General features: G+C 39.2%; 1 protein-coding gene across 1 annotated transcript in view; it reads right to left on the bottom strand.

Annotated features, from left to right (window-relative positions):
* Positions 1-14077, bottom strand: part of KNDC1 (kinase non-catalytic C-lobe domain containing 1) — a gene marked incomplete at its 5' end in the record, with an annotated part of 84928 nt that overhangs the window by 44861 nt on the left and 25990 nt on the right. Inside the window, one exon of the mRNA XM_081328587.1 lies at positions 10098-10156. Coding sequence (XP_081184713.1) covers positions 10098-10156 — 59 coding nt within the window. The remainder of the gene's footprint in view (positions 1-10097; positions 10157-14077) is intronic.

The following is a 14077-nucleotide window of genomic DNA, read 5'->3' as shown; positions in this document are numbered from 1 at the left end:
TACAATGTCTCAAATGAAACATATCAGGATTATATAGTTTTGGGAAGGGACAAATGTGGCAGAGTTAATTATACTGAATAATGCATTTATGAGTTTATGCATCACACTAAGTTGCAATATGATTTGTGTTTTTTTTATTTATCATGATGGGTACACATGGTCATCAACAGGATGGAAAATAGAGTCTAAAACAACTCTGACATATTGTCAACATGAATGATTCTTTTAAAAGCCAGTAATTCATCAGATTTCCACTAGGCGGAGCTTTCTTCAAGTCAGTTCAAATATTCATTGCAAGTCCAACAGAACAAAACAGAGTTGTTACACTTCAAAAAATTTTAAAGAATTATAAATTTAACTTCACTAAAGCTAAATGAGTTAATAGTTCTTAAAAACTCTTTGAATGAAATACAAGGTAGGAAAGAAATGGAAGGAAGGATCAAGCAGAAATTTCCACATGGGGAAAATACATAAGCTTAATGAAGACCGTAAACCCCTATTGCTAGGTTTCATAAGAAGCACAAGAAATTGATAGAGGCACAGCTTAGTGGATTTGCTACGAAGCAAACCTGTTGTTTGTAATCTTCAGAGAAAAGAAATTCAGATATTAAATGGCAAAATATCTCCTCTAAGTTTTATTGGACAATTCAAAGCTACAAAATTCTAAGACAGGCATGGCAAACTGCTGGCCCGCGGGCCGGACACGTCATCCTGAAACTGCACCCACGCCATTGCCGGCAATGGGGGAAAAGTCACGATACGTCGCGCAACATCACTTGACGTCGCAAGTTTGACATGCCTGTTCTAAGACATAAATCATTAGCAGAAGACCTTTAGTCCAAACACGACCTTTGTACAAATGCACCCTACATAAACACAATCTTTGTACAAATGTACCCTACATCAGGAGTCCCCAATCCCCGGTCTGTGAACCGGTACCGGGCCATGGCACGCCAGCAACCGGTCCACACAAACAAGTAAAGCCCCATCCGTGGGATGCAAGCAGCAACAAACCCAGGCACTCTCCGGTCCGTGGAAAAACTTTTCTCCACGGAACTGGTCCCTGGTACCCAAAAAGTTGGAAACCTCTGCCCTACATAAAAATAACCTTTGTACAAATGCACCCTACATAAACACGTGCCCCACCCTTTTGTGGTTTTCCTAGAAAACAAGGGAAACGTGGTTCATTCCTTTCAGGTATTCCTTGGCTTATGACAGGGGTGTCAAACTCAATTTCATTGAGGGCCACATCAGCATTGTGGTTGCCCTCGGGGGGCCGGGTGGGTATGGCCAGGGTGGGCGTGGCCTACTGGGTGGGCGCAGCTGGAGTGCGTATGGCCTACTGCAGGGGTGTCAAACTCAATTTCATTGAGGGCCGCATCAGCATTGCGGTTGCCCTCAAGGGGCCGGGTGGGTATGGCCAGGGTGGGCGTGGCCTACTGGGTGGGCGTGGCTAGAGCGCGTATGGCCTACTGGGTGAGCATGGCCAGCTCTACATCGTTCGCATCAAGGCTCCCTATGGGGGCCTGGGCAGTAGTGGGACAAATCTGGGGGTCTCTGGCAGAAGGAGGGTCTCTGGGCCGGGGCCAAGGCAGTGGGGGCCGTTCCCTCACTGTTTCCAGGATGGCTTTGCGGGCCGCATGAAACCACTTCACGGGCCGGATCTGGCCCCCGGGCCTTGTGTTTGACATGTCTGGCTTATGACCACAATTCAGCCCCACATTTCTGTTTCAAAGTGAGACATTTGTTAAGTGAATCTTGCCCCATTTTGCCCCAACAAGTGAAAGGAAGATTGGATTCCTGCCGCAGTCATTAAGCGAATCACTGCAGCTGTTAAGTTAGTGACACAGTTTGTTAAGTGAATCTGGCTTCCCCCGTTGACTTTTGCTTGTCAGAAGGTCGCAAAAGGGGACCGCCCGACTCCGGGACAAATATGAGTCAGTTGCCAAGTGTCTGAATTTGGTTTACGTGACCTTGGGGAAGCGGCAATGGTGGTTAAAAATGTGTGAAAAAATAGTCCTATGTCACTTTTTCCAATGTTGTTGTAACTTTGAATGGTCACTAAGTGAACTGTAGTAAGTCAAGGACTACCCGTATTGGTAACAAAACCAAAATCAATAATCAGAATCTATCTTCAAATAATTTTGGAGGGCAACGAAAAATGAAGAGGGGTGATCGGTTCACCTTCTTTATTGGACATGCTCTAGCAAAGGCTTCAATAATCCTTCACAACTCTATTTTAAGTTACGGACAAAATACACGTTAGGGCAAAGAGCACAGCTTCATTTTTTTAAAAAAACCACAATGAAAAAAACTAAAATGAATAGACTTCTTATCTTAGTACATGCAACACAGTGAATTTTCTAGCAAGAATCTAGTTACCCACAATACTCTATTCCAGACATGTCAAACACAAGGCCCGGGGGCCAGATCCGGCCCGCGAAGTGGTTTTATGTGGCCCGCGAAGCCATCCTGGAAACAGTGAGGGAACGGCCCCCACTGCCTTGGCCCTGGCCCAGAGACCCTCCTTCTGCCAGAGACCCCCAGATTTGTCCCACTACTGCCCAGGCCCCCATAGGGAGCCTTGATGCGAACGATGTAGAGCTGGCCATGCCCACCCAGTAGGCCATATGCACTCTAGCCACGCCCACCCAGTAGGCCACGCCCACCCTGGCCATACCCACCCGGCCCCCTGAGGGCAACCACAATGCTGATGCGGCCCTCAATGAAATTGAGTTTGACATCCCTGCTCTATTCGGTGAACTAACATGCTGGTAAAAAAAAATCATACATATTTTGCAACATGGAGAAAATTGGACATGGGAGAAATCAAGAGGGGTGGATGAGATATAGTTATGGGAAAACGTTACGGCGATACATTAACATTTGGGACCAGATAAAATATATTAAACATATATTGTACAATATAAAGTGAGTCAATACGCCTATGCAGTATTCAGAAATGCAGCATGTATTTTTGTCACCGCTTTTAAAAGCAAACTTTTCTGAGAACAAAACCTGGCTGAAAAGTAAGCTATAAATATGTTAAATGCAATCAAGCAATAATTATGCTAATATATTTGGCTATTTAGCAGATATAGTAAGCGAGTTGATCTCAGTACAGAGTTTTTTATATTCTTTGAACTGATGAGTTTCTGAGAATGATTACTATTGGGGTCTATAATCTTTTGGCTGCAAGGGACTCCAAGTTGTGAGCTGTTTAAAAAGCAATCAGCTTTACATTCAACAAAAATGGTCTCAATCCTCCAAATATCACTCAATACTCCAAGGGAAAGATAGGTAGCTTGGTGTAGTGGTTAAGGCATCGAGTTAGAAACTGGGAAATTATGAGTTCTAGTCTTGTCTTACGCACAAGCCAGCTAGATGTACTTGGGGGGGGGGAGGGAGAGGGGAGAGAGAGAGAGAGAGAGAGAGAGACAGAGAGACAGAGAGAGACAGAGAGAAATTTTTCCAAAGAAATGATCAGAAGTTTCCTGAAAGAACATGGGAGATTTCTAAGTGATATTTTGATCCTTGTTATTAGCTGCTTGACACTATATGCTTGATGCATACACAATATTCTTCTATCCCATACATTTTATCCTTAAAACAACACTGACAAGAATGTGACATTAAAAAAAATATCTAGTACATTTGCAATATTATGTTTATTGTTTCAACCTAGCTTTTGAACACAGGACAAATTTACAGTATAAGTCAATTTCGGATGGATGTGGCTGCTTGACAGAAACTTCCAGCCGAGTGGGAGAAATTTATCTATCGAGAAAACATGAAAGAAGCAGCTGTTACCTGAAGTAGAGGGGTTGAACATATGTGAGACAAATTAGACAAGATATTTTAAACAACAAATGGGGAATTAATATAGATTTTTATGTTATTGCCATTGTCCCCCTTTAATTCTCTTTATTTTGCCTTCAAGTGGAGTTTTAAATCCACAAACTTCTCAATTCAAGTATGGAATGAGATTCTTCGCCACTTCCTGGACGACAAACAACCATTTCAAATCCAAATGGCAGAAATGCCGCCACACACAGGCTGAAAATTATTTTAAAGCGTTATGTGTGTAATTGTTTTTTTTAAATTCAGCTTTAATAAAACAATCCATTTATCATATTACATTCCATAAAATCTATGCCAGCAAAGGACAAAGACACGGGTGTCTTTTAAAAGAGTATGACAAATTTCTTATTCTGATTAAATTTCCATTTCAAACTTATTCGGTGAAACTCAATAATGTATTCTGTTTCGTGTAGTTATAGCAATGAAAATTTTAAGCAGGACCAGAGAAAATATGCAAATCTTAACAGAGGACTAAAGGATCACACAAGGAAAGAGATCCTGAAAGCTTGCACCCTATTTCTGTGAGAGTATATTAGTTTAAAGGAACTACCTTTATTGGATCAAGAAAAGAATTTAAACACACAATCCTAGATTATAATCTCCCTTCCTTAAGTCAAGGGAAAATACCGTAAGCCCAAAGACAAGGAAAGGTTAGATGGATCTAAGCAATATCGTTTACAGAAATCTGCCCATAAGCATTGAAACTAAAAGTTGCAGCTGTATACACAGTTAGATTTAGGCAGAGATAAACTTAAGGAAAAGCACAAAAAAAGCAGTTTTTTAACAAGATTTTGCAGACACTAGACTAGAGTACTGCTGCAAAGCTCTTTAGAATATAACGTTAACTATATATGACATAAGGTTACCAAAAAAGGGGGGGAAAAGAAATGCTTGCTGTTCCTATAGTTAATTAAATGAGTCACATTTTAAAAGCCTGTTTGTTACAATAGCTTAGCTGCTTAGAAGGGACGTGGTGGCTCAGTGGGTTAGGATGCTGAGCTTGTCGATCGGAAGGTCGGCAGTTTGGCGGGTCGAATCCCGAGTGCCGCGTAACAGAGTGAGCGCCTGTTACTCGTCCCAGCTTCTGCCAACCTAGCAGTTCGAAAGCACGTAAAAATGCAAGTAGAAAAATAGGGACCACTACGGTGGGAAGGTAACAGCATTCCGTGCGCCTTTGGCGTCTAGTCATGCCGGCCACATGACCACGGAGACGTCCTCGGACAAGCGCTGGCTCTTCGGCTTTGAAACGGAGATGAGCACCGGCCCCTAGAGTCGGAAACGACTAGCACGCATGTGCGGGGGAACCTTTACCTTTACCTTTAGCTGCTTAGATGTTTTTAACACTGAGGACTCACATACTGAGAACAAGGGAATCCAAATTTGCAATCTGCAGTATCAGTTTGAATGGTAGCTTTGTAATATGGACATATGCCCCATTTGAGGGCTGAGCAGACACGAGCGATAATGCTTAAGCCCAGCAGAAGCCTACAGTTCTGCCAGTGGATAGAATCAATCTATTAAACAAATCTCAGGTGGGAATTTATGTAGCAAACCTTATTTGAAATGTGCTGTCATCTCTTTTCGGCCTTCGTGCAATTTAGGGAGAAAAGAAGGCAAACGGAATTCCCACAGGGAAAATGAAAGCCCGTAAAGATGGGAATTTTAAAAAACTAAACAGTTCATAAAAACGCTCAGTGTTGGCGCATTGCAAAAATTTACGTTTTAATTGCAAATTCTAGGCAGAAACTAAATAAAAAAACATTGTAACACACAGTCCAGGTCTTCTATTCCCTTTTTAAACATATACTTATAGGTTGTTCCACAATACTCTCCATTAATCTGTGGTCCCATTTCCTTGAAATGTGTAGAGTTCAGTCTCCAAGGCTAAAGATACAGTTCTGGAAGTCATGTAGCGAGCGATAACACATCAACTGGGAAGATAGCAACAGCACTTAAGACTTATATACTGCTTCACAGTGCTTTACTGCCCTCTCTAAGCGGTTTACAGAGTCAGAATATTTCCCCCAACAATCTGGCTCCTCATTTTGCTGACCTCAGAAGGATGGCAGGCTGAGTCAACCCTGAGCCGGTAAAGATCAAACTGCTGGCAGTCCCCAGAATTATTTTTATTTTATTTTTATTTTAATTCCATTTATATCCCGCCCTTCTCCGAAGACTCAGGGCGGCTTACAGGCTTAGCAGTAGCCTTCATTCTATGTATATGCCTGCTTATTAGGGCTTTCACACACACACCCAAGCGGCATTATTACAAAGTCAGCTTAATTGCCCCCAACAATCTGGGTCCTCATTTTACCTACCTCGGAAGGATGGAAGGCTGAGTCAACCTTGAGCCTGGTGGGATGCGAACCTGCACTAATTGCAGGCAGCTGGTGTTACTTAAGGAGGCATCAGCCCTCTGCTCCACCAAGCCTGCAATTCTAACCACTGCGTACCATGGAAGGAAGGAAGGAAGGAAGGAAGGAAGGAAGGAAGGAAGGAAGGAAGGAAGGAAGGAAGGAAGGAAGGAAGGAAGGACCAGTAGCAATAACACTTATATACTGCTTTTCCCTCCTCACTAAATAATCATAAACTCCATCCTATCTCAGGAAAAAGTTTCAACTCATGGACAGTAATGTTTATAATAATATATTATTATAATAGAGCCAGTTTAGTCTAGCAGTTAAAGACACCAGGCTAGAAAGCAGGAGACCAAGAGTTCAAATCCCACCTTAGCCATGGCAGTCAGCTGGGTGACTTTGAACCAGTTACTCTCTCTCAGCCCAACCCACCTCACAGTGTTGCTGTTGTGGAGAAAATAGGAGGAAGTCGTGTTGTATACGTTCGCCACTTTGAGTTACAGTAGTGAGTGTAAACTAAGGAATTATGAAAATAGGCATCCTGGAAAGCAGAGAACATGATGGAACGTGGGGTAGAATGGAATGGTTAAATAAAAATTGGCTGTACCATTTAAAAAGTATGGTGAGAAGAGATAAAGTATTAGATGGGTCAGGTAGAGAAGGCAGAAATAAAAGATAGGTAGCTAGGATACTTGCTGAAAAAGTCAGTTGTGTTGGATTGTGTGATTAAACCGAACTACCTTTTTTTTTTTTACAAAATTCTTACCCCATCAAAATGGCCACATAGGTCTGAGGGATGAAATGCATCTTGACTCACTTCACAACCACAAGAGATCCAGCCTCCTTCAATTCCATTAACTCTTTTATCTACCGCTAATTTGCCTTGACCATTAATAGTTCAGATTTTTATAGAGAATAAAACTGTACTTATTTGAACAGCCTTGGCTCCCAATTTCTTGCACCCGAAAGACCATTTCTTCTCAATACTATCTTCCGTAAACATATATCAGTCAGTAATATATGGCCTGTAAAGCTGTTTGCAATGATTGTGTTTTATGATGGTTTTGTTGAATACTGGGGCTTCCAGTTTTCAGCAAAACTGCTCCCATAGTGAACCACATAGAAATCCCAGCATACACTTTATGATCATAGCATTCACTTAACAACCTGTTTTTTTGACCATCATAACAGGCAAACTCCATTACAGTTACATGTCAAGGACTATCTTCATTGTAAAGTTTGAGAACCTCTGATCTATGAGATTGTGCAAAAGTGGTCATCAACAGATTAAGAATATGGCATCATGTTCTATTACACTATTATATCTGACTCAGGAGAGGCTGTTCTGGTTCTAGGTTAATGTTTGGATACAATGGTCAGTGGGATGGAAAGTGATCTGATGCTGATCAGCTGATGCTTAATCTATATAACAGTCTATGGGTGGGTTGTTTCCACATGTAGAAAACACTTGTAGATCTGCATTCTCATAGGAACTGATACATCACTTAAGATATATTCATGGAACTAGTAGAGTCACTAAAAGCCTAAGTGACAAAGTCCTTCAGTTGATAAAACAAAACTAGACAGGGGATAACTTCAGTTTTTAATTACCGTAATGTATTCTGTGTGGGGCTGTCAATTTGATGGAAAGCTATGCTAATGCAACATTGAGCAAGTTACTGCCACTGCAATATAATGTTATCCTAAGAATTTTACTGGCTGCCAATTTGTCACCAGGTCAGATATAAGGTTGTAGTATTAACCTACTTGAGGTTAAATATATGTGCAGTCTGACCAATGCAATCATCCTCCGAAGTTGTCCTGATGATGTCTATAGATATTTCATTTGATGCCATGCAGAAAAATATATTATCAGAGGTAGCTCTAGTTTTCAGAATCTTGGTTGGTTAGAAATAAAGCAAATAATTCAGGGCAAGCTGGGAAAAAAATCACCTTGACATTTACAATTTCGTAATGGTATTCTTATGCCACCCGTGACCATTTTCACAAGACAAAATATATTTTATAATGTATTGAATTTATTTTAAAATGCTATATACTGAGTAGAATTTTTAAGACACAAGTACTCTTGAACTTTAGCTCACCGTTCTGCTCAACTGATTTCTCAAGTAAGCTTGCAGTAATTTTTAAAAAAAATACAAAAAGTTTAAAAGTAGACTAAAGTTAATATTGAAGTAAATTAAAAATGCTTTAAGACATTACTGAACAGATGTGAGAAAGCTACATTGCTCTGACTTTACTTGATCTTGTATGATAATAAAGTATCCCCTGAAGACCTGTGCAGTCCTACCAGCCAAGATTTCAGAAACAATTACTAATAATTAGAAATACATCAATGCATATGAATACAATTTCTAACTAACAGTCCTCTTCAACTTTACTTAATTCCTAATAATGTTAAGGGTTGCTTGTGTATTTTTGTTGGCAGAAGTAAGGAAGTGGTTTTTAATTACATTCTTCCAGTATGTTTTTTAGACTTCCCAGTTCCTGGAACTCCTTAAGCAACCTCTCTTCCCTATATTAGCTGGGTCTACAAGCCTAAGCAAGGTAGGACAAACACGCCATCACACCTGCCGAGATGTCACATTCTAGCAAGACCCAACCTAAGAGAGAATTCATCTTAACATTCCCACACAAATGGAGCCCTTGGTGCTTTCTGAACTCTGTTGGCTGCTTACCAATATTTCATTACCCAACCAAGCAATATCATCAGTCATCATATTGATAACGTACCTGGTTGGATAGTGAAACATTGGCAAGCAAACAACCTAGTCAGAGAGCACCAAGGACTCCACAGTTCAACCCTGAGCTACCTATATTCTCTTCTACTGATTCCCACACATGCTCAATTTCAGGTATGTTACATAACAGAAGCAAAAAAATATCAAATAATAGAATTTTCAGTAGAAAATCAGCACTGATGAGGCCTTTGGATATCTGATCTTGGGAGCTAATGAAATAGTTGGCATAATTAAGGTTCTAATTCATTTCAATCCTAAATAACATTTACGAATCACTAGACTAGGAAGATTCATGTGTAAATTATACAGACAATAAAATATTCCAACATTATTTTTACAGGCAATACCAAATAATGTTAAAGCTTGCTACAAAGTTAGCCCATGAACAAATGCATACAACCAAACATGCAAAACATGAAAGTATGTTTCCTATAAATGAATACATTTATCAAATATTTTGCGGTGGCTCAGTGGGTTAGGACGCAGAGCTTGTCGATCGGAAGGTCGGCAGTTTGGCGGGTCGAATCCCAAGTGCCGCGTAGCAGAGTGAGCGCCTGTTACTCGTCCCAGCTTCTGCCCACCTAGCAGTTCGAAAGCATGTAAAAATGCAAGTAGAAAAATAGGGACCACTACGGTGGGAAGGTAACAGCGTTCCGTGCGCCTTTGGCGTCTAGTCATGCCGGCCACATGACCACGGAGATGTCCTCGGACAAGCGCTGGCTCTTCGGCTATGAAACGGAGATGAGCACCGGCCCCTAGAGTCGGAAACGACTAGCACACTTGTGCGGGGGAACCTTTACCTTTACCATATATATATATATATATATATATATATATATATATATATATATATATATATATATATATATATATATATATATATATATATATATATGTTTTCGTAGATTCTCGCGGGTGTCTGTATGTGTAGGTCTAGAGTTTCTTCCCGCGTTCCTTTCATCTTCATACATACACACACACACACACACACACACACACACACACACACAAATATATATATATATACCACATGGATATTCATATAGGAACCATACCAAGCATTCAACATTTTAAAAACATTTCTTTATAATTAAAGAGGTAAGAGTTTATTACTTACCTCAAATGTGTTACCAGTTTCATCAATCTCTGGTGGAACAAAAGCACCTTCTGGATCATCTTTAAATAGAATTTCATATTAAAGCATTAAAGTCAATTCAAGACAGATCAAAAATCATTTTAATCAATACATAGTGATATTTTGGCTTAAATTTAAAGATGTTGGTTTTTATTCAGAGCGAGTATTCTGATTTTCCTCTTTGTAATGTATTCTGTTCTTCTAAATCACCTGGAATCTTCATAATTTTGCAGAACATATAAATGTATGTGATAAATACAATGCTCCAAATAATTTAAAAATACGTTAAGTCTAATTTCATATTAAAAATATCTACATTAGTGAGCAAAGCAAAGTTTTTCAACAGGAAATCTACATTTTCTATGTAATACATTTTATAGCTTGAGAATAATTATTTCTGGCATCAAATTCAAAATGGAGCATTGGAAAAAGAGCTTGCTGTCAATATGTTGATCAAAGAATGTATTTGCATATAAAATGTCCCAATTATTTTGTTTTAAATATTCAAGTACAATGAAGAGACTATTCATAGTCTTTCAAATCTGCTCAGTTCATGCTTTTACACATCACAATTGAAGCCACTGCCTCATTAGTAAGAGACAACTCTATCAGAACATTTCCCACAAAATGTGTTCCCTTGTCATTTCAACAATTACATTAGAGTGAAAGGAAACATAAAAATGTACTGTTAATGCACTTATGAGATCTAGCAGCCTCAGTAATGCTGATATTATTGTTAAATAAGTGTGTATCTGTGTGTTTGTGTGCGTGGGTTAAAAAGCACAGAATAACCTTGTTGAACATCTCTGAGGCTGTTTGTTTAACAAATACTGTCAATCATATATTAATATATTTCAGAAGAACAGTGAGGTTTTTGTTTACATTTAACTTGATATCCTTAACATTTATAATGCATCAGTTTCTAGAAGACAGTAAGATCCATAAAGTTGAGAGAGGGAGAAAAAGAATCTTCCAGAGTTCTAATTTCACTCTGCAAAAATAAATGTCTTGAGATTTAAGAAAGTAACAGCATGACATTCCAGCATTCTCTGTCATCCTCAAATATCCCTAAGAGTTACTTAATCAACTACATAAATGTTGAAATGCAAAGCTCACGAAAGGATAAATGGAAAAATTAGGGGAAGTTTCATAATTCTGGTTACCTGTCCTGCACCACATCAAGATCTTGCCTCAAAGCAGGACCAACCAGAAATCAGCTTCCCAAAATGAACAAATTGGGCAAGGATCCAATCAGGAACCAACACCACCAAAACAACCAATCAGGATCAAGCACAAGTCCTAACCCTAACCAATCAGAGACCAGCCCTCTCCAACCGGAACCAATAGGAAGGCAGCTTAGCTAAAAATCAATCAGAAGTCAGTTCACCTGGCTATAAAGACAGACGCCAAATCAGTCCCTGTTTGCAGGCTACCTTGCCTCTGAAGATGCCAGTCACAGTTCCTGGTGGAACCACAGGAAGTCTACTGTCTAAATCATGGTCATTAATCCCTGAAGCTCAACACAGTCCAACAGATACAAATAGTCCTTGACTTATCACCACATTTGGGATCAGAATCTTAGTCATTGAGCACACTGGTTGTTAAGTGATATGCCTATGTGCTCAACGACTGCAATTCCAGCTCTCTCAGCTGCAGTTGTTAAGTAATCATGGAGTGCCTCAAGAGGTAGGGGAAGCCTGGCACCCATCATCATACATAAATATGTCATGGACCTCAAATATCTGCAGAGCCCATTGGTGTGCAGAAACCTGTCACAGGTCGGGGCCCTCTTCCTGCCCTACCACACACAGATCCATTTTCCTTTGCCTTTTTTCTGCAGCTGCAGAAAAAAAACCTTCAGAAGAATAGCGTTCCCTAGCTTTCTGATCAGAACAACAGCAGAAGTTTTTTCTAGAAAAATGTGACACAGACTTAATAACATGTAATATAATACTATACACCAGGGGTCTTCAAACTTGGCCCTTTTATGACTTGTGGACTTCAACTCCCAGAATTCCTCAGCCAGTGTGCCTGGCTGAGCAATTCTGGGAGTTGAAGTCCACAAGTCATAAAAGGGCCAAGTTTTTGAAGACCCCTGCTATGCACAGATATGTTGTAATGCCACATTATATGAAAACCTTGATTATAAGTAGAGTCAGGTGATGGAAATGAGAATAAAATAAATTATAGAAGCTGAACCTACACCAGATAAACAAACTAGAAGAATATAGATTCCACTGAAGGTGATCGGCCAATCATTTGATTAGGAAATATGACAAGTGAATTGTGAGCTTCATTAGCATAAAGTGATCTTTAATTAGTTTCTCATACAACTTTAAGGAATATCTCAATAAATGTTTACACTGATGTTGTAATATAGTCTTCAAAAGTATTTACACAATCTGTTGGCATCAATTCTTTAATGATACAGTAAGTATTTCCAATTTTTTGACAAATCATGGATGTATGAAAAAAGAGTTTCCATTAAGTGGCTGTTCATGAGATTGTCGGCTTGACTTGGATTTTGAAATCACATGCTCTTCTAATCATCCATCAACCGACAGGAGGTAACACAATATCATTTGTTAAGACACCAGGAAAAAAAAATCTACCTCACATAGAATGTTCTGCCTGATCTTATTAATAAGATGTTAATATCAGCATAGGCCCCATGTAACATCCTAGAAAAAAATATATGCATATCCTTCAGAAGTTAATCAGCATGCTCCTGACTGAACAAACATCAGCATTAATGAGGACAAGTAAACAAGAAGCTATCTGTATAGAGGAACTGTTGAAGGAACTCCAACATAAGATATTCATGAAAAATTATTCATGTCTTTGCACATTCATTGTTTTCATGAATCAAGTGAGGCTTTAAAAACACTAAATCTTCCAAGCTGCAACATGAGGCCACTTCTTAATAAAATGGAAATCCAAAGGCAGAGCTTCAGAATTATGAATGTTCCCAACATGGTTGTTCAGTTGTGTATTTGTATGCCATTCTATTGATTTAAATGATTTTAGAATGAACTAGAACACCATATTAACTGTAAAATTAACATGGTTTTAAAATTGGAGAAAGATACCCATCAATAATTTGTGTTGTGCTGATGACACTGCTCTGACAGCTGAAATGCAAATTATCTGCAAATCCTAGGAATAAAAACTAGGAAAAAAAGTGAAAAAAGGGGCAGATTAAATGTAAAGAAAACTCAATTAATGATAACAGGTTCAGCAACCAGCCTCAGAAAAGACAGTGAAGATGGATAACATTTGCCTCTTAAGAGTCAAGTATTAACGGCAAAGAAATCAGCAGTCAAGAAATATGCCACAAACCAGCACTTAACAGGCCAACAATGAAAGTTTTGGGATAGGTATTCAGATGGTGGGATGTGTCTACTGGAATCATGCAGGAAATGGTTTCTCCGTCACATATGGAAGCAAAAGGTGGACAAGTAATAGAATAGAAAGAGAGAGTATTTTGAATGCTAGTTTGGGGAAAGACTTCTAAGAACACCATGGATAGTCAAGAAAACAAACAAATGGATCATCAAACAAATCAACCCAAATGATCAGGCTCAAATTATCCTATTCAGATACATTATGTGAAGACTTCTGCCATTAGTTCTCTGGAGAAGTCCATAATGCTGGGAAAATTGGAAGGAAGGAGAAAAAGAGGACAACCAATGAAAAGATGAATGGACTTGATTATAGCAGCAATGGATGTGCTCCTGGAAGATGAAAAAGATCAGGGGTAGACACTCACTTAATGACACACAATCAATCACTCAATCCTTATAAAGGTAAACTTGATTTATTTTGAATTATTTGTGCCTTAAAACTTAGGGTAAAGTGGCTGTTCAAAAGATATCGAAGCATATGGAAAGTACCCACAGGCAATTACAAATCTTCAAAATAGTAAACATTCTTTTCAAAAATGCCAAGAATCACCAGGAAAC

This window comes from Vipera berus (genome assembly GCF_964194415.1).
Source record: "Vipera berus genome assembly, chromosome: 5".
NCBI classification, from domain to species: Eukaryota; Metazoa; Chordata; class Lepidosauria; order Squamata; family Viperidae; genus Vipera; species Vipera berus.
The sequence above is the reverse complement of the archived record's forward strand: the minus strand, read 5'-3'. Positions and strand labels throughout refer to the sequence as shown.